This window comes from Moschus berezovskii, chromosome 11, assembly GCF_049115385.1.
Source record: "Moschus berezovskii isolate FMDL1 chromosome 11, NW_MosBer_1.0, whole genome shotgun sequence".
Lineage (NCBI taxonomy): Eukaryota > Metazoa > Chordata > Mammalia > Artiodactyla > Moschidae > Moschus > Moschus berezovskii.
The window spans coordinates 81,464,280-81,490,743 of record NC_142470.1 but is presented as its reverse complement, the minus strand read 5'-3'; the positions used below and the strand labels follow the sequence as shown (position 1 = coordinate 81,490,743).

The following is a 26,464-nucleotide window of genomic DNA, read 5'->3' as shown; positions in this document are numbered from 1 at the left end:
ACAGTTCAAAAGCATAAATTCTTCGGCGCTCAGCTTTCTTTGTAGTCCAACTCTCACATCCATACATGACCACTGGAAAAACCATAGCCTTGACTAGATGGACCTTTGTTGGCAAAGTAATGTCTCTACTTTTTAATATGCTATCTAGGTTGGTCATAACTTTCCTTCCAAGAAGTAAGTGTCTTTTAATTTCATGGCTTCAATCACCATCTGAAGTGATTTTGGAGCCCCAAAAATAAAGTCTGACACTGTTTCCCCATCTGTTTGCCATGAAGTGATGGGACTGGATGCCATGATCTTAGTTTTCTGAATGTTGAGCTTCAAGCCAACTTTTTCACTCTCCTTTTTCACTTTCATCAAGAGGCTCTTTAGTTCCTCTTCACTTTCTGCCATAAGGGTGCTGTCATCTGCATATCTGAGGTTATTGATATTTCTCTCAGCAATCTTGATTCCAGCTTGTGCTTCCTCCAGCCCAGTATTTCTCATGATGTACAGTGCATATAAGTTAAATAAGCAGGGTGACAATATACAACCTTGATGTACTCCTTTTCCTATTTGGAACCAGTCTGTTGTTCCATGTCCAGTTCTAACTGTTGCTTCCTGACCTGCATACAGATTTCTCAAGAGGCAGGTCAGGTGGTCTGGTATTCCCATCTCTTTCAGAATGTTCCACAGTTTATTGTGATCGACACAGTCAAAGGCTTTGGCATAGTCAATAAAGCAGAAATAGATGTTTTTCTGGAACTCTCTTGCTTTTTCAATGACATTTGCTTATGTCTCCTTTTTTCTCCTCACAATTCTGTGTTTCCAATATTTCCAATATTTTTTTCCTCACAATTCTGTGTTTCCAATATTTCCTTTTTTCTCCTCACAATTCTGTGTTTCCAATATTTCCGATATTTTCTGTCTTTTATAATTAATATTTTTGGAGAGAAAATCTGGTTGACCTAGTTCATCATTTGATACCAGGTCACATGATAAATTGCTGACTTTTGAATCTAGTGCCCACTTGAATCAGATGAGGTCTGGAAGTCTATGGGTCAATATCAATAGAGGCTGTGGATATTGTTCTTTTTTCTTCTTTGTTGGGTTTGACTACCTGATGGCAAAAATAGCTACCTCATCATCCACCCAGCTAGTGATCCAGAAGAAATAACCCTTTTCCCTAACACCCAAATCATTTCCTCCAAACAACTCTAATAGGCCAAGTTTGAACCAATTGCTGTTTCTAGGAGAATTGTGCACTTTGACCTGGGTCATCAGCCCACACTGTGGCAAGGAAAATAGCAACTCTGCCGTTATTGCGTAGAGTGAGGGAGGGGCATTTCCCAGGGGAAGGGATGTAGAGCAGATGAAAAAGTAGCAGTGACCCTAACATGCTTACGCACATCTCACAACCACCTACAGAATGAATAATAGGGCCTAGACATCTGAATACTTGCCTGAAGAATCTGATTAATGGAATATTTTATAGAACAATTTAAATTAAAGCAGGTAATATACATTTGAGACTGTCAATGCAGAAAGAGACAGGATGATTTCTAGAATACAATGTAATACAATTTGATTTTAGTCCCAGATCAGACTGTGATGATGAGCAACCTATTTGTATCTCATTTGTAAATGAGGGAGTGGGACCAGATTTCTTTAAAATCTCTTCCATTTCTGATTATTTTAAAGTGAAATTATTTTCCAGGGTTAGGAATAAACTAATTGTCTATCTTCTAATCCTATTATGATTTCCTAACAAAGAATTTAATTTATGTTTAACATTTAAAAACAGCTTATGGGGACTTTCCTGGTGGTCCAGTGGCTAATACTCCTTGGTCCTAATGCAGGGGACCTGGGTTTGATCCCTGTTCAGGAGACTAGATCCCACATGCCACAATTGAGAGTTTGCATGCCGCAACTAAAAAGATTGCTCATGCTGAAACTAAAGATCTCACAAGCCACAGTGAAGATAGAAGATCCCAAGTGCTGCAACTAAGACCTGTTGCATCCAAATAAATAAATAAATATTTTTTAAATAAACAAAGCTATGTACTGGGTAAATATGCAAAAATGGGCATCCAAGTGAGATCATCACAGTACATTTATCAAAAAACTGATTTTTACGGCATCAAAGAGAGCAATCTAAAACAAAATATAAACAGTATGTATAGTATGAGCCATTTAAAACTTTTTCATAGCTCTATGTATATACATAGATGGATGTTTAACTGTGCTTTTCCTGAATGGTAGAATTTTGAGTGGGTTTTTACTCTTCTATATTTAAACTTCTTTTCCAGTGAACCTGATTATTTTCAAACCATTTTTCATCTATTCCCAGGTGTGTAGTTTTAATTATAACATCTTTGAAATTGGGATATGTCTTTTAGTTGATGGCATCCCAGTCAATAGGCAGCCTATTCTATGTAGCATCAGAAAAAAGGAAAAAAAATTGAATCTTATAATCAATGATGTATTGGATTTGATGAAATATAGTCAGGGAAAGAGAGAACTGTTTTTTTGAGAAAAAAATGAAGACTGTTGACTACCAGAAAAACAGTTCCATGTGAGTGACCAAAATCCTTCCCAGAACAAGATGCTAAACAATAGCAGTCCCTAGTACCTCGTTGACTAATTGAGAAAGTTGGTTAAAAAGGTCCATCATGAAAATGATACATATGCTAAAATGAAGCTACAATCTGAGTGTCAAATTGTTCTAAATAATTATAATTAGTTCTCTAAGTTTATACAGCTGGCTTCCCACAGTGAAATTGGTAGTAAACTTTTAAGCAACTTAACTTCTCAAGCAAACTTACCTTTATCTTTCCAAAATATTCAACTTAACATTTTTGGAAGAAATATAAAAATAAAATGGAATAATGATTACCACTCCTCATAATTATTATTTCATTAGTTTTTGTAATATTTAATGCATGATAGTAATACTAACAGCTGGTGTAAAAAGCTTGTGAAAAAGGCCAATTAACTTGGCAACCAACTCAATGGGGAAGGGCAGGAATAGCACCTTGGCACTATTCAGTTCACAGGGCCCAGTCTGAATATTTAATAGAGGGAACAAAGAGGGTCTGTTAATTCAGAGTCAGTTACAAGAGATGCGCTGTGTTTTGTGTCCTGTTTATGCCTCCCAATTCCTTGATAGAAAATGGCAAACAGACACCAAGAAACCATGTCTTAGAAATGTTTGTGCCTATAAATCTTGCGCTGAGAACTGCGGTTTAGATCCCCGCGTGAGTGATGAGTTGGGCGGTGGACTCTCCATTGGTTTTTATTGGCATCACTAGGGCTCACTTTCTACAGTGCCAGCTGGGCAGGGTCCTTCGTGCTTTTTCATCCCTTTTTTTTCCTGACATTTTATACATCGTTGTATTTATAAGGATTTTTCACATTGTTGAAGTTAAACTTTTCAATTGATTATAGAACTTTATACTGCTATATAGTCACAGATGACAGATTTTTGTGTGCTCTGTGGAACATACTTTAATCTCAAGCATCTAAATTGTAATGCTCACCCCTGACCCCCACAGTTCAAACCTTATTGACATATACATCAGTGACTGGAGGAGATTTTCTTTTTCTATGTTTCTGAGTTATTAAGATTAATAATTGGTTTTTATTGGATTCCTTAAAAATATTTAGGAATATGCTTTAGGTTAAAAATGGTGAACAGGAATGTTTTCTTGAGTTAGAAGTATGTAGCTTGTCAATCTGAAAACAAAATATTCCACCAATAATTATTTTGAAAGAAATGGACTTTAAAGTTTATTTTTGGCTTAGTAATTACGGTTCGCTGTCTCTAGAGGGCGGGCTTAGTTCCTCCCGGCATGTGGGATTGTCCCAGACCAGAGATCAAACCTTTGTCCCCCAGCATTGACAGGCGGATTCTTAACCACTGAAACACTGGGGAAGTCCCTGAAAGAAATGAACTTTTCACTGTGCAGCAAAGAAAATAAAAAGTTTAGAAGGCTCCAAGTGTGAAAGCATGTGTCTTTTTACATTCTCAGAGCTGTAAAATTTATTAGACTATTAATCAATAGTCTTCCTAAGAGTGAATATAACAATTTTCCAGAGGTTAAATACTTTAATCCCCATTCCTAAAATAATGCTGAGTATTTTTATTTGGCTCATTTTTATTATTTAAATTAAGATCAGAAATCTATGATTTATTTTAATTCCTAAAAAGTTTTGAGTCCTAAAAATGATGCTTTTATATGAATTTTTCTAAGAGTAAAAAATTCACCATTTAAAAGTTCCAGCTTTACTGAGATATAACTGACAAATCATCTTATAAACTACACAATGTGATGATTTGATATATGTATACATTGTGAAAGTATTCCCCACTCCCCCCCCACCCCACCCCCGCAATGAGTTAACATATCCATCACCTTTTTGGTTATTGTTGAAAACATTTTCATTCATTTCTTCTTTTGAAGCTTTCAAACAACTGAATGTTTTCACTTTGTCTACCTGGTTTTTCATTGCCTTCTTGTTCCTTCTGAATTCTCTGTGGCAAAGAGAGGCTATATTCCTTTTTCACATATAGTTTTTTGCCATTTTAGGAAGCTGCTCTCTTTAGGTACTTTTTGACTTCACAATTCTAGCTTAGACCCCAAACTTTATTTATAAGGTATATAACCTTTTATATCTGAACTTTGAGTATTTTCCTTCACCACCCCACCCCATAATTCCATTCGAATATTACTTGATTATTTACTTAGGGGGTTGGAAGGCAATATTCTGAAAGTGGTAGCTGACAAGATTATACCTGGATGGGAAATTTAGGAGTGAGTGAGTGAAGTCGCTCAGTCGTGTCCGACTCTTTGCGACCTCATGTACTGTAGCCTACCAGGCTCCTCTGTCCACGGGATTTTCCAAGCAAGAATACTGGAGTGGATTGCCATTTCCTTCTCCAGGAAATCTTCCCGACCCAGGAGTTGAACCTGGGTCTCCCGCATTGTAGGCAGATGTTTTACCGTCTGAGCCACCAGGGAAGTCAGGGAAATTTAAATATCTCTCAAGTCACAAAGCTACAGACATTTTTGATGACCTTGAAATAACTGAATCAGTAGTAATCTGAATTGATCTCCATTGTGTATGATTACCTTTACTGAATAGTGTGTCAGTCAGTGAAGTCGCTCAGTCCTATCTGACTCTTTGCAGTCCCATCGACGGTAGCCTACCAGGCTCCTCCATTTCCAGGCAAGAGTACTGGAGTGGGTTGCCATTTCCTTCTCCAGGGAATCTTCCCGACCCAGGGATCGAACCCAGGTCTCCCGCATTGCAGGCAGATGCTTTACTGTCTGAGCTACCAGCGAAGCTGGTAGGGAGTAGTGTATAGATTATGTAAATAAATGTTCCCTTTTATTTATTCTAAATATATTGCCTTTTACTTTCTTTGAGAATTACCTTGTTGTCATATTGTAGATCATGGAATTTACTAAACTATAAATGCCTCTTCCAGTTTTATACATGTGTTGATTTTAATAACTTTTTACCTTAGTGATTTATAATGACATTACCTTGACATCAGAGTAATTTAATTATTATAAAAAGGCATTTGATTTTTGGACACTAATTGGACAAGATCTGTGGCAATTTATATCTACATTTTACATTTTATAACTTTTTTTTTTTTAAGAGTAAGCTTTGTTTAGTGATGTGTTTTTCTTCCTCATAATCACAGATGATAGATAACAATAAGACTGTATTTTTGGTAAAAACTTTCAAAGCAATTCATCCTTTTATTTTATTTATTTTAAAAATTTTATTTATGTATTTTATCTCTAGCTGTGCTGGGTTGTCATTGCTCTGTGGGCTTTTTCTCTAGTTGGGGAGAACAGGAGCTACTCTCTAGCTGCGGTGCGCAGGTTTCTCATTGTGGTGGCTTCTGTTGTCATGGAGCACTGGCTCTAGGGCGCACAGGCTTCAGTAGTTGTGGCTCTCAGGCTCTAGAACACAACTCAATAGTGTGACGTTGGGGCTTAGTTGCTCCAAGGCATATGGGATCTTCCTGGATCAGGGATCTAGCCCATGTCACCTGCATTGGCAGGCAGATTCTTTACCACCGAGCTACCAGGGAAGCCCCACCCTTTTATTTTTAAAGGAAACTCTCAAACAAGTCAAAGAGAGGCAACTTTTCTGATGTTCCATTAAAAAAAATCAACCTTATAAACCTTCTATATAATATAAAAATTTTAAGCCTGTTTTTTCCCCCAAGGTATATTATTCATGTTGGTATGGTTTCTTGCTTGATTTTGATCTCAGTTTGCCTTTATGTCATCAGGGTTCCTTTTCAGATACGAGAAACAGCTCTAGCTATTTTAAGCAGAAAAGGGCTTTATAAAGGGAATTAAGTGCTCATAAAATCTTTGGAGGAACTAAAGGAACCTACAAAGAATGAATCCCAGAACAACACAAAAGCTGGTCTGCCGAGAGAGATGCTACCTCTACCAAAATGAAGAACTTGAGCCTCTTTCTGGGATCACTTCACATTGTCTGTGATCTCTGGTGATCAAGAAGCTGTTTTGGGAACTGTAGACTCCAGAAGTACACCTTGCCTGCTCTGTGTCTACCAGCAAAGGTTTGACACTTGTATGGCCTCTGTGTGTGTGTGTGTGTTTGACACTTGTATGGCTTCTGTGTGTGTGTGTTTGACACTTGTATGGCCTCTGTGTGTGTGTGTGTGTTTGACACTTGTATGGCCTCTGTGTGTGTGTGTGTGTTTGACACTTGTATGGCCTCTGTATGTGTGTGTGTGTGTTTGACACTTGTATGACCTCTGTGTGTGTGTGTGTGTTTGACACTTGTATGGCCTCTATGTGTGTGTGTGTGTGTGTTTGACACTTGTATGGCCTGTGTGTTTGTGTGTGTTTGACACTTGTATGGCCTCTGTATGTGTGTGTGTGTGTTTGACACTTGTATGGCCTCTGTGTGTGTGTTTGACACTTGTATGGCCTCTGTATGTGTGTGTGTGTGTTTGACACTTGTATGACCTCTGTGTGTGTGTGTGTGTTTGACACTTGTATGGCCTCTATGTGTGTGTGTGTGTGTGTTTGACACTTGTATGGCCTGTGTGTGTGTGTGTGTTTGACACTTGTATGGCCTCTGTGTGTGTGTGTGTGTTTGACACTTGTGTGGCCTGTGTGTGTGTGTGTGCGCGCGCACGCGTGCGCATCCTCCATTACTCAAGACTTTCACTCTCCACTAAATTAGAGTGTGAACATTGGAACCTCTGCTAAAGGGAGAGGTTTAACACATTTGCTGAAGATCCAAATGTCCTTAGGACTGTTCTTACTAGCACACATTGCAGAAATGGATCTTTCTTCTTTCCATATTTCTTTCTTTCAAATCTCATGTTAGTCCATCTGGTTAGCTAAACCAAAAGCACATCTGAAACTGACTTCTAGGGATTCTGGGAAATGTGGTTTCTAGCTTTAGCATAGGAAGGTATCTTAAAGGAAGTGGAAATGTGATGTTTGGTGCCAGGCTGCCACATTCTCCACAAGAGAAGGTGTTGAAAGTTCAAGCTCTGTTGTCAGATAGCCTGAATTTGCTTCTTACTAGCTTTCTGACCTTGAGCAAATTACCATTCCTTTTCATGAGCTTCCTCTGTCACATAATAGGTATCTATCCCATGGGGTTATTTGAGAATTTAATGAAGAGTGTGGTAAGACTTAAATTAATTCTTACTTAGATGTGTGGTGTCATTTGCTGGTGAACAGTTTGGACTTGGAGTTTTCTTTGTGGTTAAATTTTTATTTATGCATTTTATAGTTTAGGACTATTTAGACTTTCAGTTTCTGCTTGTGTCAATTTTGGTTAGTTGTATTTTTCCAGGAATTTGTCCATTTCTTCTAAATTTTCAAAGTTAGTCTTTATAATATTCCTTTGCATTGTTTAATGCCTGTAGGATCTATAGTGATCTCCTTATGTCATTGAAATTTATACCTTTTTCTTTTTTCCTTAATAGCTTCATCAGGGGTTTATCAGAGTAACTAATCTCTTCAGAGAACCATCCCTTGATGTTGTTAATCCCCCCTGCTTTGTTTGTTTTCTGCTTTATTAATTTTACTCTTTGAGGACTTAATTTGTTCTTTTTCTAGTTTTTGCAATGGATACTTAGCTTACTGATTTTTAGCTTTTCCATACATTTCCCTCTAAGTATGGATTTAACTACATTTCATGTTTTGAAGTGTATTTTCATTATTCAGTTCAAAATGCTTTCTAACTTCCATTGTGTGTTTTTTGATTCAGATTATTTAGAAGTCTGTTGCAAGTATATTTAGTTTTAGATATCTTTTTAGTTATATTTAATTTGTTTATGACTATTAGAGTGCTTTGGAGAAGGCAATGGCACCCCACTCCAGTACTCTTGCCTGGAAAATCCCATGAACGGAGGAGCCTGGTAGACTGCAGTCCATGGGGTCGCTCAGTCAGTCAGACACGACTGAGCGACTTCACTTTCACTTTTCGCTTTCATGCATTGGAGAAGGAAATGGCAACCCACTCCAGTGTTCTTGCCTGGAGGATCCCGGGGACGGGGGAGCCTGGTGGGCTGCCGTCTATGGGGTCACACAGAGTCGGACACGACTGAAGTGACTTAGCATGCATAGCATTAGAGTGCTTTATATATTAAAAAACTTTACAGGAAATGTCAGATATATGCAGAATTGGAAATAATACTTTAAGAGCCATTCAGGTATCTATCAGTTCAGTTCAGTCACTCAGTTGTGCCTGACTCTTTGTGACCCCATGGACTGCAGCATGCCAGGCTTCCGTGTCCATCACCAACTCCCAGAGTTTACTCAAACTCATGTCCATTGAGTCAGTGATGCCATCCAACCATCTCATCCTATGTCATCTCGGTCTCCTCCCTCTTTCAATCTTTCCCAGCATCAGGGTCTTTTCAAATGAGTCAATTCTTCACATCAGGTGGCCAAAGTATTGGAGTTTCAGCTTCAGCATCAGTCCTTCCAATGAATATTCAGGACTGATTTCCTTTAGGATGGACTGGTTGGATCTCCTTGCAGTCCAAGGAACTCTCAAGAGTCTTCTCCAACACCACAGTTCAAAAGCATCAATTCTTCGGCGTTCAGTTTTCTTTATAGTCCAACTCTTACATCCATACATGACTACTGGAAAAACCACAGCTTTGACTAGATGGACATTTGTTGGCAAAGTAGTGTCTCTGTGTTTTAATATGCTGTCTAAGTTGGTCATAACTTTTCTTCCAAGGAGCAGGTGTCTTTTATTTTCATGGCTGCAGTCACCATCTGCAGTGATTTTGGAGCCAAAAAAAAATAATAATGTCTGTCACTGTTTCCATTATTTCCCTATCTATTTGCCATAAAGTGATGGGACCGGACGCCATGATCTTAGTTTTTTGAATGTTGAGTTTTAAGCCAACTTTTCACTCTCCTCTTTAACTTTCATCAAGAGGCTCTTTAGTTCTTTGCTTTCTGCCCTAAGAGTGGTGTCATCTGTATACCTGAGGTTATTGATATTTCTCCCAGCAATCTTGATTCCAGCTTGTGCTTCATCTAGCCCAGCATTTCTCATGATGTACTCTGGATAGAGGTTAAATAAGCAGAGTGACAATATACAGCCTTGATGTACTCCTTTCCCGATTTGGAACCAGTCTGTTGTTCCATGTTCAGTTCTAACTGTTGCTTCTTGAACTGCATACAGATTTCTCAGGAGGCAGGTCAGGTGGTCTGGTATTCCTGTCTGTTTAAGAATTTTCCACAGTTTGTGGTGATCCACACAGTCAAAGGCTTTGGAATAGTCAATAAAGAAGAAATAGATGTTTTTTTGGAACTCTCTTGCTTTTTCAGACCCAGTGGATGTTGGCAATTTGATCTCTGGTTCCTCTGCCTTTTCTAAATCCAGCTTGAACATCTGGAAATTCACGGTTCATGTACCGTTGAAGCCTGGCTTGGAGAATTTTGAGCATTACTTTACTAGTGTGTGAGATGAGTGCAATTGTATGGTAGTTTGAGCATTCTTTGGCATTGCCTTTCTTTTGGATTGGGATGAAAACTGACCTTTTCCAGTCTTATGGCCACTGCTGAGTTTTCCAAATTTGCTGGCATATTGAGTGCAGCACTTTCACAGCATCATCTTTCAGGATTTGAAATAGCTCAACTGGAATTCTGTCACCTCCACTAGCTTTGTTCGTAGTGATGCTTCCTAAGGCCCACTTGACTTTACATTCCAGGATGTTTGGCTCTAGGTGAGTGATCACACCATGGTGATTATCTGGATCGTGAAAATCTTTTTTGTACAGTTCTTCTATGTATTCTTGCCACCTCTTCTTAATATCATCAGCTTCTGTTAGGTCCATACCATTTCTGTCCTTTATTGAGCCCATCTTTGCATGAAATGTTCCCTTGGTAACTCTAATTTTCTTGACGAGATCTCTAGTCTTTCCCATTCTATTGTTTTCCTCTATTTCTTTGCATTGATTACTGAGGAAGGCTTCTATAAGCTTCAACTATTTTTTTTTTTTGGTTATATAAATCATCAGGCCAAGTTTATTGAGACCAGACCTACTTCATAAACAAACTAGTCTTAATTTGGTTATACTTGGTAAAAATGAGGGTGATTTTAGGGAGGAAATGATGTTTCAATGAACACTAAATCCCAATTTGTTAATCAAGGTCTGTATTTACTATCCATTTCCTGGATAGTTCTTTGCTGTTAAATGTAAAATTTAATTAAATTATTAGGAGACACCCTAAGTTTGTTTCTCACTTCCACTGTATAATCATAAGGGATTTGATTTAGGTCATATCTGAATGATCTAGTGGTTTTCCCTACTTTCTTCAATTTAAGTCTGAATTTGGCAATAAGGAGTTCATGATCTGAGCCACAGTCAGCTCCTGGTCTTGTTTTTGCTAACTGTATAGAGCTTCTCCATCTTTGGCTGCAAAGAATATAATCAGTCTGATTTTGGTGTTGACCATCTGGTGATGTCCATGTGTAGAGTCTTCTCTTGTGTTGTTAGAAGAGGGTGTTTGCTATGCCCAGTGTGTTCTCTTGGCAAAACTCTATTAGCCTTTGCCCTGCTTCATTCCATGCTCCAAGGCCAAATTTGCCTGTTACTCCTGTTACTCCTTGGAAGGAAAGTTATGACCAACCTAGATAGTATATTAAAAAACAGAGACATTACTTTGCCAACAAAGGTCCGTCTAGTCAAGGCTATGGTTTTTCCAGTGGTCATGTATGGACATGAGAATTGGACTGTGAAGAAAGCTGAGCGCCGAAGAATTGATGCTTTTGAACTGTGGTGTTGGAGAAGACTCTTGAGAGTCCCTTGGACTGCAAGGAGATCCAACCAGTCCATTCTAAAGGAGATCAATCCTGGGTGTTCATTGGAAGGACTGATGCTAAAGCTGAAACTGCAATACTTTGGCCACCTCATGCGACGAGCTGACTCACTGGAAAAGACTCTGATGCTGGGAAGGATTGGGGGCAGGGGGAGAAGGGGACGACAGAGGATGACATGGCTGGATGGCATCGCCAACTTGATGGACATGAGTTTGAGTGAACTCCAGGATTTGGTGATGGACAGGGAGGCCTGACGTGCTGTGATTCGTGGGGTTGCAAAGAGTCGGACACGACTGAGCGACTGAACTGAACTGAACTAAATTTGTTTCTGAAGCTTATCTCAGTAATCTGTCTTTGAATGAAGATCAGGTGCCTCACGACCTGCAACCAGAACTGGAAAATGACATAAGGGGCTGTTTCCAACATGGATGGAAGAGCCTTTTTATCAGGTATTCTTAGCTAGCTCATGCACAGTGAAATTAAAGGGGAAAGATTAATTTCCACTTCCAAAGTCCCCTACACTGGGCTAGTCTATAGAGAGGACTGCTGCTGCTGCTAAATCACGTCAGTCGTGTCTGACCCTGTGCGACCCCATAGAAATGGCAACCCACTCCAGTGTTCTTGCCTGGAGAATCCCAGGGACGAGTGAGCCTGGTGGGCTGCCTGTCTATGGGGTCGCTTCAGTTATTTTTAACTCTGGACTACTTCAATTAATTTCTAATCTCTTATTATGCAACTCTCACCAGATTATTTTGAATCAAATCTCAGATAACTGAGATACATTCTCAGAGGTAACAGATAATCTCAGATAACATTTTTCTATAACTATGTATGTACCTATACAAGATAACATTAAAAAATAGTTACAATGCCAAATCCTATGTACAATAATTCTTTGATGATCTGGTCAGTTTCCAAAGTTTCTCCATTGTCTCCTAATTTTTTTTACAGTTTAATTTTTTTGAAAACAGGATCCAAATTAAGTTCCAAGTATTGTTATTGTTGATATGTTTGTCTTTTTAATCTATTAATAAATATTCCCTTGACATGTCTCTTTTCCAGCCCTTGCTGTTTATTTTAGAAGAAACTGAGTATTTACCCATAATTTGAATTTTGCTAATTGCACTTGATCAATGTGTTCCTCTACCCCTGTATTTCCTATTTCCCATTAGAGATTTGATGAAACTCAGATTTGATATTTTTTGTTTTGTTTAGTTGGTCAAGATAATGGTGGTGTGAAATTTCATCAGTATGCACAGGGACGTGTGGTCATTTCCTTATCGTGATTACCTTGGTTCATGAATTCATGAGGGAGTTGAAAATAGTGATCTTCTGTTCTTTCTTCATTTATTACCTGGGCTGTTCATAAAGAGAAACTTCCCCTCTTCCATTTGGATACTCTCAGTTATAGTTTATATAGGAAAAACAGATAAATACTTGATTCTTTCTCTTCAATTACTGGTTTTCAAAATAAGTTGGTTCTTTGCATTCTTCAGTGGTCAGCAGGGAGGCATTTAAAAATTACCATTATGAACTAATGTGTTTCAGTTTAGTTACACTTATTATCTGTGTTAATATTCACAGTGTCCCATCTTTGGCCAATGGACCCTTTCCCTGTTGTCTCTTGAATCCTTTTGATATAACCCCTAATTCTGTAAGGCTTTCTTGTTTTCTTGTGTGCGTGATGTTCCAGGCTTATCTTGTGAAATTCCTGCCATTCTTCCTCAGCTTGCCTGCCTTATCTTAGTTCCTTGCATGTTTAGTTGCTCAGTCATGTCTGACTCTTTGCAACCCCATGGACTATAGCCCGCTAGGCTCCTCTGTCCATGGGATTCTCCAGGCAAGAAAGAATGCTGGAGTGGGTCGCCATGCTCTCCTCCAGGGGATCTTCCCAACGCAGGGATCGAACCTAGGTCTCCCGCATTGCAGGCAGATTCTTCACCATCTGAACCACCAGGGAAGCATCTTGGTTCCTTAAGCAGGAATTATTAAACTCATGCCGTTGGCAGTGAAACCTGGGAGTCCCAGCCACTGGACCACTAGGGAATTCCCCTTAATTTGTTTTAATAAAAATTGTCCCTTAGAGATAGCAGTATGTGCATTAAGTGAGTTCATTGCTGCTTGTTTGGTCATTGGTTTTAGACCTTTTCAGTGGTCAGATGTAGGTAATACATGTATAGTTTTAAAAAATGAAATACATCATTAATTTATATTATACTTCATTCAGATTCAGAGCTACAGTATTTTTGCTTATTGGTCTTAACAGCTGTATTGCCTTTCTCTCTTACTTAAGAACCCAGTTTTCAATGACACCAACAAAATTACTTATTTGATTTATCTTAAAACACACACACACACACATACCGGCTCAGAATAACATACTGCTCCTGTGTAGGTTTACACATGTGCACTTGCACGCACACACACACGCACACAGGCTCAGAATAACATACCTACTCCTGACTAGGTAGTATGCTTTGAAATTCAACTTTTACCCCCTAGTTCTACAAACTGTTGAAGGTGCTGCTTGTCTTCTCAGACCTTTGTTTTGGAATTGAATGTCTCACAAGAAGAGTGGTTACAAAAGCCAGACTCTTCTCACTAGATTTACCTTGTTAGATGTTAGCCTGGTAGATCTTCAGTATCGTCCTTGTTCTCTGTTGCTTTTGAGTAGTGTTTTAAAATGTTTTGTGCATCTTTTCTAGTTGTTTTCAGTAAGACTTTGGTCTGAATTATCTGCCATTATCAGGAATGAAAGTCCCCTTACCTCTTAAATGTTGAACGTTGTATTTATATAATATTCATGACCACAATATTTGGTTTTATTTCACAGGTTCTGAAAAAAAAACACCTGGATGACTGTCTACGACATATATCTGTAAGAAGATTTGAATCATTTAATCTGTTTTCAGTAACAGAAGTCAAAAAAAGGGAAACTGAAGAGGAAGCTGGTGCCTGGGTCCAATATACAAGCATCTTCTACCCCGAATACAGTATTTTCTTAAGGTAAACATCACTCCAGTTAAGATTTTTTTATTAAAGCATTTTTCTCTTGTAAAAGAAAAACAATCTACTAAGAATCAAATTGTTCATTCTGTTGAATTTACAAGCAGTCTTTATCAGAATTTAGGTTTTATAACTTTGTGTTTGGAAATGCTGCTTTTACTGGGTCTTGCTATGTTCTCAGAACTAAAGAAAAAAACATTCCAAGGAATGTATTGGCATTTGAAGATAAAATTCAAATCAAAGAGTTCATTTAACCATTCTCTCATAACATTTGATATGAAAAAAAGCCAAATTCTTCTTGAGGCTGAAAGTGAAAATAGACTTTTTCCAAACTACTCTTCAAGTAGTAGTTATTTGAAAAATCAAGCTTTGGTATTTTTCCTATTCATGTTTTGTCACTTTCAGAAGAATCTTAAAAATAGGAGGAGAAAATTTAGCTGAAAACAGTGATATTGTAAAAAGCATACAGACTGTTCTGGTTTTAAAAATCGTTAGAAAAGAGTTAAGAAAGTTAAGATACCATTTTTACAGAATTAATTTTTCTCTCACAGTTATAGTCTAGCATGTTGCAACATTACTTCAGGTGTTTGATTTTTATAACATCTGCCTTGTTTGACAAGATTACACATTTTGAAAGGAAGGGAGAAGCACATTTACAGTAATTGTAGAAAGAGCAAAAGCATTTTAAGTGGAAATATGTCTGAATACAGTTTAGGTGAGTTTAGGAATAATTTTAAGAAAGACGTTTTCACAAAGGATGTCTATTTATAGTAAATGTTTCTTGAGCGATTTTAGTTTAAGATATCTAAGCTTTGAAAAATACCGTAACAGCTGACTATTTAGGATTTGGATAAAAATTTTTAGGGTGGTCAGGGAAATACAGTTAGGATCTGGTTTCATAATACTGCTTTACTGAAAACTCTAAATAGGGATGAAAACTTTGGAGTTTGTATACATTCATTGTGAAATTCTAATTCAGTTCAGTTCAGTTCAGTTCAGTCGCTCAGTCGTGTCTGACTCTCCGCGACCCCATGAATCACAGCACGCCAGGCTTAGAACACCTCAATTGCCTGGCATTTGTGATGGAGGCGATTAGTTTAGTCCTTGATTAGGAAGGAAAGAAAAGTGTATTAAATACTTACTGTATGCAGTATGTATAGCACCAGGTGCTTTGATGTATTCTAATTCATGTACTCCTTCCAATAACTCTGTGAAGCAAGAATGAAGATAATTAAACAATTGGAAGATAGAGTCTATAAGGATATTAAAGAGAAGGAGAAACAGTAAGGTATAAATTTCTAAAACTTATCTTCTGCCTCCACCATGATAAGAGGCAATAAGTGTGAACTGTGCCGAGAATAACTTCCTGACATCTTCAAGGCCCTGGTAAGACTTAGCCTGAGAAAATGTGAACTCTTCTGTTCTTAGGAGCTTTCAAAATAAGACATTGTTCTCTACTTGGAGAACACTTGGTGGAGATGACCTTGATGTAGAAGCAAGACTCTTCTCCAGCAGTGTGGCTGTTTGTGATATAACCATTTTTGAAAGAATAAATATTTCTATGTAAATATTACACTAAATCCTATAGAAAGATTCTTTATAGAAAGAAGACAGGTGGCTGAGCTAGAATTTTGGCAGAATGGCTGCCAAGATTTTTTCTCTTTCTTTCAAACTAGGTGGTATCTCTCCACGTCAGTAAACATGTAGAATTCTAGAGCTGAATTATGATCTTAGAATAAAAATATATAATCATAGCAACATTAATAATGGCTGACAGTTGAGTGCCGGGCCTCGTGACAAGCACTTTTGTGAGTGGTTTACAGGTACTAGCTTATTTAATTCACACAGCATCTTATGGGTAAATGCTGTTTTATCTTCATTTTACAGATGAGAATATAAATAAGTTGATTGAGGTCACACAGCCAGTAATTGATTGTGACCCTATTCAAACACTGGTGATCTGGTTTTTCACCTCTACTTTAGAAAATTTTTGTTTTGAATTAATTACAGACTCTTAGGAAGTTGCAAAAGTGTACGAGGAGTTCCGTGGACCCTTCCCTCAGCTATCTCTGTCAGTAACATCTTATATAATGATAGTCACCGCTTGAACTTTTAATTTCTGCACATCGTGCCTCTTGTAAGGCATTCTTGTATTCATTTTTCAGATGAAGGGGTTGAGATCTGTCACACATATAATTTCACAAGCAAATCATTCCCATTGCCATCTCCAGGGGGTCTTCCTGACTCAGGAATTGAACCAGGGTCTCCTGCATTGCAGGAAGATTATTTACCAGCTAAGCTACCAGGGAAGCATATGTACCCTGTGAGTGTTCACTAAATAAAAACTTGTGATGGAATGGTTTGCTTATGAAATTATATATGTGACAGATTGTCCTTATACATGCAGGGTATCATAGGTACCCCTTTAAAACTTGGCAAGATTGGCAACTGAGGCAAGTGTAGATACTGAATTTATATTTAAAAAGTACAGTTTTAATATTAGTAATATTAACAGCAGGGGTGACTATTAAAACAGCTTTTGTTCTCTTGTATTTTATTTTGTATTTTATAAGGAACTTTATGTGTGTGTTGTGTTCAGTAGCTAAGTCATGTCCGACTCTTTGCAGCCCTGTGGCCTGCAGCATGCCAGGCTTCCCTGTCCTTCACTATCTCCTGGAGTTTGCTCAGATTCATGTCCATTGAGTTGTTGATGCTAGCTAACCGTCTCATCCTCTGCCACCCCCTTCCCCTTTTGCCTTCAATCTTTCCCAGTATTGGGATCTTTTCCAATGAGTTGGCTCTTTGAATCAGGTGGCCAAGATACTGGAGCTTCAGCTTCAGCAAATCCTAAAAGATGATACTGTTAAAAGTGCTGCACTCATTATGTTAGTAAATTTGGAAAACTCGGCAGTGGCCACAGGACTGGAAAAGGTCGATTTTCATTCCAGTCCCAAAGAAAGTGAGAGTATTGTGCCAAAGAATGTTCAAACCATCAGACAATTTTGCTCATTTCACATGCTGGTAAGGTTATGGTCAAAATCCTTCTTCAAGCTAGTCTTCAGCAGTATGTGAACCAAGAACTTCCAGGTGTACATACAAACTGGATTTAGAAAAGGCAGAGGAACCAGAGATCAAATTGCCGATATTAGTTGGTTTGTCAAGAAAGTAAGGGAATTCCAAAAAAACATCTACTTCTGCTTCGTTGACTTTGCAAAAGCCTTTGTGTGGATCACAACAAACTGCAGAAGGATCTTTATAGCACCTTCAAACTGTGATGAAGTATATATAGAAAATAATTCATTGGGTCATGTTTTCATGATGCTTAAATCACAGATATGTGCCAATTATAATCTAATTTTCTAAGTTATTTTAAACTCCAATCATGATTATGTAGTTTGCTTGCATATGCATATAATCAGTTTCAATAAATCAAAATGTTCCCTTGATATTTTTTAAAATTTTCATATTTTAATGTACAAATAATGTAAAAATCTAGTTTCCTCTAACTAGTAGATGTAAGACTGAAAAAATAAGGCTTTAGCCATTTATTTTTGAAAGAGCTCCGAAGTAAGTTGCATCTAGAATCATGTTTTTTAAACCTTGTCCTTCTGAAAATCTTTGTTCTTATGCAGCCTTTGAGGACCCATTCCACTCTCTGGCTTACTGTTTCTAATTTTGGGGGACCGCTTTTTTTTGTAATCAAGGTAAAAAGTAATCATTTTAACCACTTTGAATGGTGCAATTAGTGGTTTTTAGTACATTTCCAATGTTGTGGAACCATCACCACTGTCTAATTTCAAAAGTTTTTCATCACCATGAAATGAAGCCCCGTTCCCATTACTAGTAACTTTCCGTCTTACTCCTTCCTCTTCCTCCTGGCAACCACTTTTCAACTTTCTATCTATATAGGTTTGCCTATTCTGGACATTTTGTGCAAGTAGAATCATATGATATATGCCCTTTCATGTTTGGCTTCTTTCACTTAACATAATGTATTTTGATTAATCTGTGTTACAGCATATATCAATACTCCATTCCTTTTTTACGGCTGAATAATATTCCAGTGTATGGACAATACCATATTTTGTCTACCCATTCATCAGTTGATGAACATTTGGGTAATTTCTACTTTTTGGCTATTATGAATAATGCTACTAAGAGACTTACTTGGTGATCCAGTAGTTAAGAATCTGCCTGCCAATGCAGAGAACTCAGGTTTAGGCAGGGAACTGAGAGCCCACATGATTTAGAGCAACTAAGCCCATGTACCACAGCTAATGAGCCCACACTCTACAGCCTGTGAACCACAACTGCTGAGCCCATATACCCAACTACTGAAGCCTGCATGCCAACATCCCATGCTCTGTAGCAACAGAAGCCCCCACAATGAAAAGATTGCCCACCACAACTAAAGTAGCCCTTGCTTGCCACAACTAGAGAAAGCTTACGTGCAGCAATGAAGACCCAGCATAGCCAGAAATAAAATAAAAAATTTTTTTAAAGGTAGAGAAAAATAATGCTACTATGAACATTCATGTATAAGTTTTTATGTGAATATATAATTTTTAAATTCTCTTAGGTGTGTCCTGAGGGGCAAGATTATATGTGAATATATAACTTTTAAAATCTCATAGGTGTTTCCTGAGGGGCAAGATTACTGGGTCATATAGTGACTCTTTATTTAACTTTTTGAAGAATGGCCAAATTGTTTTCTGCAGTGGCTGTGCCATTTTACCTACTAGTAATATAAGAGAGTTCTAGTTTCTCCCCATCCTTGCAAGCTCCTATGATTTTTCCTATATTATTATTATTTTTATTATTACCATTCTAGTGTGACGTGATATCTTACTGTTGTTTTGATTTGTAGTCCCCCAGTGACTAAGTATGTTTTACGTTTTTTCATGTGCTCATTGGCCATTTGTATATCTCATTTGCAGAAATGTCTCTTCAAGTCCTTTGCCCACTTTTATTAAGGTTGTTTTTCTCTGTTGTTGAATTGTGAGAGTTCTTTATATATTCTGGATACTTGAACCATATCAGATGTGTAATTTGCAAATAATTTGTCTCATCTTGTGGTTGGTTTATCTTTTCACTTTCTTGATAGTGTCCTTTGGTATATAGAAGTTTTCAGTTTTGTTCGAGTTCAATGTATCTATTTCTTTTTCATTTGCTGTTTGTGCGTTATGGTGCCATATTTAGCCCTCATTTACTTTTAACCTCTAGTTTCAATCTCTTGTACCTTTATGAGTGAAAGTTGTTCAGTCATGTCTGACTTTGCAACCCCATGGACTATAGCCCGCCAGGCTCCTCTGTCCATAGAATTCTCCAGGAAAGAGTACTGGAGCGGGTTGCCATTCCCTTCTCCAGGAGATCTTCCCAAATCAGGGATCAAACCCACGTCTTCTGTGTTGCAGGTGGTTTCTTTACCATCTGAGCCAGCAGGTAGGCTTCAAATTTTTCTCTGGTAACTTTTTTTTTTTTTGCTCTTCAAATAATTATTTGCCCCAGTGACTTGCTCCTTATTTCTTACTCCATGGGCCATTCCTGGGAAAAATCAAAGGTCCTTAGTTCTAGCATAGCTTTAGGTGCTTGTAAAAAAGGTTGGTTGACTTTCGGAGGAAGAAACTGGCTACTGGTAAATTTTCTTTCAGCTTTATTGAGATATAATTGACATATATTGACATATTTTTATTGAGATATAACTGACATATACCATTGTGTAAATTTAAGATATATACTGTATTGACTTCAATCACTTATATATTGCAAAATGATTAGCACCATACTATTAGCTAACACTCCTATCATGTCACGTAATTATCATTTCTTTTTTGTGGTTAAAGACCTAGGAAACAAAGCTTTGGAATTTAGGAGAAACATGGAGTGAACTTTTTATATCTTGGCTGTGTTAGCAAAAAGTTGTCATCGTTATATAACATTAATTATCAGTGTAATGGAAAGATTGAAGTTTGAGAAGTTCCCTTCCTTCTTGAGAAGTTGAAAAGTTCCAATACAGTAGGTATGACTGTCCAACCACATACCTGCTTAGGTAAACAGTTGAAAGATTAAGGGTAGATAAGATCTTATAGAATTGACACTTGAATAAATTAGATATTATTGTTGTTGTTCAATTGCTAAATCGTGTCTGACTCTTTGCAATCCTATAGACTATAGCCTGCCAGACTTCTGTGTCCATGGAGTTTTTCAGGGTTGCCATTTCTTTTTCCTAGGCATCTTCCTGACCCAGGTCTTGAACCTGGGCGACTTCTGCACTCCTGAGCCACCAGGGAAGCCTGAATAAAGTAGATGATTCTGAACAAAGAACAGTCCTTGGGTTTGGAGCAAAGGAAAGGGAACTTGAAATAATCAAACTGAATATATACCACACTATGTCCATGGTAGTTTTCTTACAATTGGCACTAATCTTTATACCATTGAGGACAATGATTGTTGACCTTTTTCTTTCATGAGATGCCATCTTTTAGGGTTTCTCAACTTCATAGATAATTGCTTTTCTTGTAAATTTTTAGAGGTATGGGATTAGTTCTCCTGTTTCCCAATCCCTGATTCGATTTAATGTCACAGGGTTTACTTTCTGTTCTTGGCTTCAACAAATAAGGATTCTTGGCTTTCTGTTCTTGGCTTTCAAGAAGGTGAGTTTTGTGTCACTTTCTGTTTTGAATACTGCCTTTAACTTTTAAACATGTATTTTACCTTAATTATCCCAGTTTCTGCTGTTTAGAAATATTTAACTTGTTGCAAAATATATGTGCCTTTTTTTTTTTTACTCTTGTCTCAGATTTCTTTTCAAATGTTTATTTCATCCTGATAGAGAGAGAGAGATAAAGTGCATGAGAGACTCTCTTTATTAAAACTAGACCATAAAGCAATTGCTCTTTTAGGTATTTATCCTAAGGAAATAATCAGAAAAGATCTCAATGCTATTTCTACAAGGATGTTGGTTGAAGTAATATGCATAAAGTACAGTAGTGGGCATAATCTAAAAATCCAACATAAGATGTTGGTTCAACAAATTGTGGTGCAATTATTTATTGGACTGCTTGGCAGCCATTAAAATCATGTTGCAGGAGAATATTTAATAATGTGAGAAACTTTATGTTAAATGAAAAAAGTACAATCGCAAAATAGTATGGACAATATGCTCTGCTATTTAATGACAGGTCTGTGGACATAGCATAAAATTTGAAGGCTATATACCAAACTATTAACTGTGGTTATCTCTGCATGATAGGATTCTGGGCAGTTTTTCCTTGAGGAAGCTATATATTGCTTTGATCTTTAGGAAAAAATAAAAATTGAGCTCTATGCTGTATTGCTGGTCATTTTAATAGCTTCATCTTGTGTTTTAGATGTTAAATGCTCTGTTCTTTTTTCTCTTCTGACATGTGTGCTGTGGTTTTTTTCTATGTTAGCGTAAATAACCTCTTCTAGAATCTTGCATCCACAGAGAAGATTCAAAATCTTCGTACCAATGATGAAAGTTGGATTTGTGGTTGATAGCTTTATTGCCTTAGGTTATGATACTGTTGAGGCCAATAGTCATTGCAGATAACTTTCTGCATTCTCCCTTCATCACTCTTTGAAAGAACTAGGTCTCTGTGATAGAAATAAAAAGTTCTTCTGAGAAGGGTATTGCAGGTGACGTGTATTTTCTTACTGTATCTATTAGCTCTCTAGGGCTCCCAGAACAAAACACTGCAGTTTGGATGGCTTTAGCAGCAGGTTTATTTGCTCACAGTTTGGAGTCTAGGAGCCTTAGATCTAGGTGTTGCAGGTTTGGTTTCATCCAAGGCCTCCTTGACTTGGATGTGGCTGCGCTCTTGCTGCCTCTTCACGTGGGTGTCCTTCTGTGCACATGCCTTGTTGTCTTTGTGTGTGCTAATCTCCTTTTTGTGTAAGGACAAAAGTTGTTTTGCGTTTGGGCCCACCCTAATGACCCAATTTTAACCTAATTGATTACTTCTTTGAAGGCCCTTCTGAGAGATGTGGGGCAGTTAGGGCTTCAGCATATGAATTTGGGTGGGGGGCACAGTTCAGTCCATAACAGTGTGCATCATTCATGATAAGTTTTAGGGACAAAGTAGTGTTGATAAAGTAAATTTTATTGTGAATTATTAATGCTTATTGTAAACCATTATGACATCCTAAAGAACTACAGCTGTAAGTTATATAGGGGAGCACGTAGAAGATTGTAGATGTATTAACAACAACTTTTTTTAATCACCATTGGAAAAGTAACTCAGACTGTATGACCTATTGACAGTTGGGTTCATTTGTTTATGGAGAATAGTATCTTTTATAACTATTAGTAAAATAGCAGTTATCAAATATTTAAAGGGCCATCAAGTAAAGAGAGATGAAAAGGAACAGAATTAAGATCAGTGGGCAAGATACAAAACATTTGCCCCCTGGCACTTAGAACTCCCTATAAATGGAATGTGCAGACTTGAAAGTTGGTTAGTTCTTTGTGACTAAAGTTCTGAATTTGTTGGGTCATTAAAGAGGAAATTATGTGTTATGGAGTGTGGTTATGGAGGTTGATTACTTATTTTTAGTTTTAGATTCTCAAAGTGTAGAGTTTTGTTGTCTCTAAAAAGGTAAATAATTTATCTCACTTATATAATTAAAATAATAAAATCCTTATTAGTACTTTAAAATGTAGATTAATCATCAAGAAATGTCATTGCATTAAATATACCAAAGACTAGTCTGTTCTTTTCCTTCTCCCTCTAGTGGGCAGCTGGAGAAGGAAATGGCAACCCACTCCAATACTCTTGCCTGTAAAATCCCATGGACGGAGGAGCCTGGTAGTCTATAGTCCATGGGGTCCAGGAGAGTCGGACACGACTGAGTGACTTCACTTTCACTTTTCACTTTCATGCATTTGAGAAGGAAATGGCAATCCATTCCAGTGTTCTTACCTGGAGAATCCCAGGGACGGGGGAGGCTGGTGGGCTGCCGTCTATGGGGTCGCACAGAGTCAGACACGACTGAAGTGACTTAGCAGCAACAGCAGCAGCTAGTGGGTAGAAATACTTTAAAAACACAACATGGAAAGGTTTGTTAGCATTCAGTATATCACAATATATAGTCTCAGCTTTAAATAATTAATAAATGTTAATATGTCAGAGTCATTAAAGAAAATGCTTTATTCCTTTCTAGGCATAATAGTGGATCTTTGAATGTTGAAGATGTTCTTACCAGCTTTGACAATACAGGAAATGTCTGTAAGTTATATACTTACTTTATAGAAATAATTTTACTGTTTTAAAAGTCAATTTTTAATCTTTTTTTTCAGTGTTTATTGACTAGTGTATGTATGTCGGTGTATCATAGAAACGCCTGCTGTTTTTAACTGCATAATAAGGCAGTTTTTATAAGGCAGTTTTTATACTTGGCAGTTTTGTGTGTGTGAAAGACCCACCTGCATTTGAATCTTGGTTCTGAAATTAATCTTGAGCAATTTGTATTGTCTCCAGGGCCTCATTCTTTTTCATCTCTTAGAACTGAATATAATGTATATAAAGTGTGTAATGTACTACATTCCTCATAGTTGATACTCAGTAAATGAAATTTTTTATTATTACCTGTGATGAGTACCTCTAAAGCATTTAAGTTTTTTCTAATAATGAAGATAATGTTATTAAGGATTATTCTGATGTAGTAAACTAAACTATTTTGATTGAACTAAATAGGGCAGAAGGAACCCTGGATTCTCTAGTACTATCCCTTTTGTTTCTTGTTTCCATTTTGACCTTTTCAATTAATCCGTCCAACAGAGGGGCTGTCTCTCCCTTCTTTGCTGTGTTTTGGGTGTGTGCATTTCCACTTCTTGCTTATTCTCTCTTTCACTGGAGAATAAACCCAGAACATTTTTCCTTGCCGCTAATATACTTTAATGGAATATTTTTGTTTTATTCATTATTATAATATTATAGAATATATTATCTTTTGATCTAAGCCTTTAATTATATCATGATGGATTTCTCCGCTGAGAAAATCATTTAATCATAATGTCATACAATGATAGAAATCGAGCAAGAATATCTTTATATCATGGTATTAAACGATATACCATGATAGAGGCTGTGTGCTTCTTTCTGTGTACTGCAAAGGCTATTTTCTTTAAGATAGTGGATTATCAATGAAATATGATCATTTTAAATGTAAAAATTATATTCAAGTGCTTTTCTTCTCCAAAGAAATTTTATATCTGTAACCACTTATTGTCTGAACTAAAATAACATATTCACCAAGAAGTACTCATTTTAGACCAGCATAGAATAATGTCCAGCAATACTCAGGCAATAATCTTGCTCTTATGCCCACATTATGGCAAGCTTTTGATTGCCGGGAAAAATATTTATGTATTTTGTCACTAAGAAGTCTAAATATCCTAAAATTATCCTAAAATATTTAAAATAATGTAATTTTATTTTTTGTGGACAGTGATAGGCATACCTTTTAGTTTTTATATCCTGATGCTGGCTGAATTCTTTCCCAATATTTTTACTGGGGGTTGGGGCAAGGTCTGGGTTCAGTTCAGTCCGATTCAGCCGCTCAGTCGTGTCTAACTCTTTGTGACCCCATGGACCACAGCACGCCAGGCCTCCCTGTCCATCACCAACTCCTGCAGCCTACCCAAACTCATGTCCATTGAGTTGGTGATGCCATCCAACCATCTCATCCTCTGTCGTCCCCTCCTCCTCCTGCCCTCAATTTTTCCCAGCATCAGGGTCTTTTCAGATGAGTCAGCTCTTCCTATCAGGTGGCCAAAGCATTGGAGTTTCAGCTTCAACATCAGTCCTTCCAATGAACACCCAGGACTGATCTCCTTTAGGATGGACTGGTTGGGTCTGGGTAAGGAATGCTAACGGTGGTTGAGACATTCTCCTTTAGTTCTTTGATAATGTAAAATATCATTAAGTCAGGCTTTGCTGTACTTAGTTGCTCAGTTGTGTCCAACTCTCTGTGACTCTATGGACTGTAGCTTGCCAGTCTCCTCTGTTTATGGGAATTCTTCAGGCAAGAATACTTGAGTGGGTTGCCATGCCCTCCTCCAGGGCATCTTCCCAACCCAGGTATCGAACCCAGGTCTCTAGCATTGCAGGCGGATTCTTCACCATCTGAGCCACCAGGGAAGCAGGTCAGGCTTATGCATGTATAATTTAGGAATATCATCCTAAAATGCTATATGTGAATTAAAAAAATTTTTTGTTTTTTGGCCATGCCACATGACATACAGGATCTTAGTTCCCTAAGAAGGGGTAGAACGCGCACCTTTGCAGCAGAAGTGCAGAGTCTTAACCGCTGGACTTCCAGGAAGTCCTGAATATGGATTTTTGGTTTGGTAATGTGAAAATCAAGTATTGTTCCCAGTGGCTCAGTATGAAATAGGGCCACTAGCTGGCAGCATTATGTAAAAAAAAAAATTTTTCCTTAAGGTCTAAGCTATTATTTTGTATATGAATAATATATATATACTTCTCAAACATTTTTTCCCATCAACTTGTCTGCACCTACCCTCCTCCTCAAGTTGTTGCATTGACAAGTGGAGATATTGTATGGTTAAGTTTTTTTTCCACTGCTGCCCATTGTTTGGTAGAAAGACTTGAGTCTTTGGAATTAGAATCACCTAGTTTCTTGGTTCTGAAATTAATCTCAAGTCATTTTATATTATCTCCAGGAGCCTCAGTTTTTTTCATCTCTTAGAACTGGATATAATGTACTGAAGTGTATAACATACTACATCCCTCATAATTGATACTCAGTAAATGAATCTATTGTTACAGTGATGAGTACCTCTAAAGCTTTGCAGTTTTTTTCTAATAATGAAGATAGTATTATCAAGGATTATCTTGATGTTGTAAAAGTAAAGTATTTTGATTGAACGAGGTGGGAAAAATAGATCAAATTACAGAAATAGTAATTTACTAAAATGTTTTGTCATAAATATGGTCTTAAAAACCTGAATGTATTGCCTAAGTAATAATTCAGTAACTTCTAAGTAATAGAAAAGGTGATAAAATTAAAACTTATTAAAGCATGTTTTGTAGTATTTACGTTACTCTTTAAGAAAAATCGATAATGATATTTCAAC

The 26,464-nt window shown here is 37.4% G+C and overlaps 1 protein-coding gene across 4 annotated transcripts in view; it reads left to right on the top strand.

Annotated features, from left to right (window-relative positions):
- Positions 1 to 26,464, top strand: part of CAMKMT (calmodulin-lysine N-methyltransferase) — a 437,120-nt gene that overhangs the window by 2,873 nt on the left and 407,783 nt on the right. For all 4 annotated transcript variants that reach the window (XM_088841508.1, XM_055399991.2, XM_055399990.2 and 1 more), the window contains exons 2-3: positions 14,171 to 14,343; positions 23,527 to 23,591. In XM_088841508.1, coding sequence (XP_088697634.1) covers positions 14,171 to 14,343; positions 23,527 to 23,591 — 238 coding nt within the window. The remainder of the gene's footprint in view (positions 1 to 14,170; positions 14,344 to 23,526; positions 23,592 to 26,464) is intronic.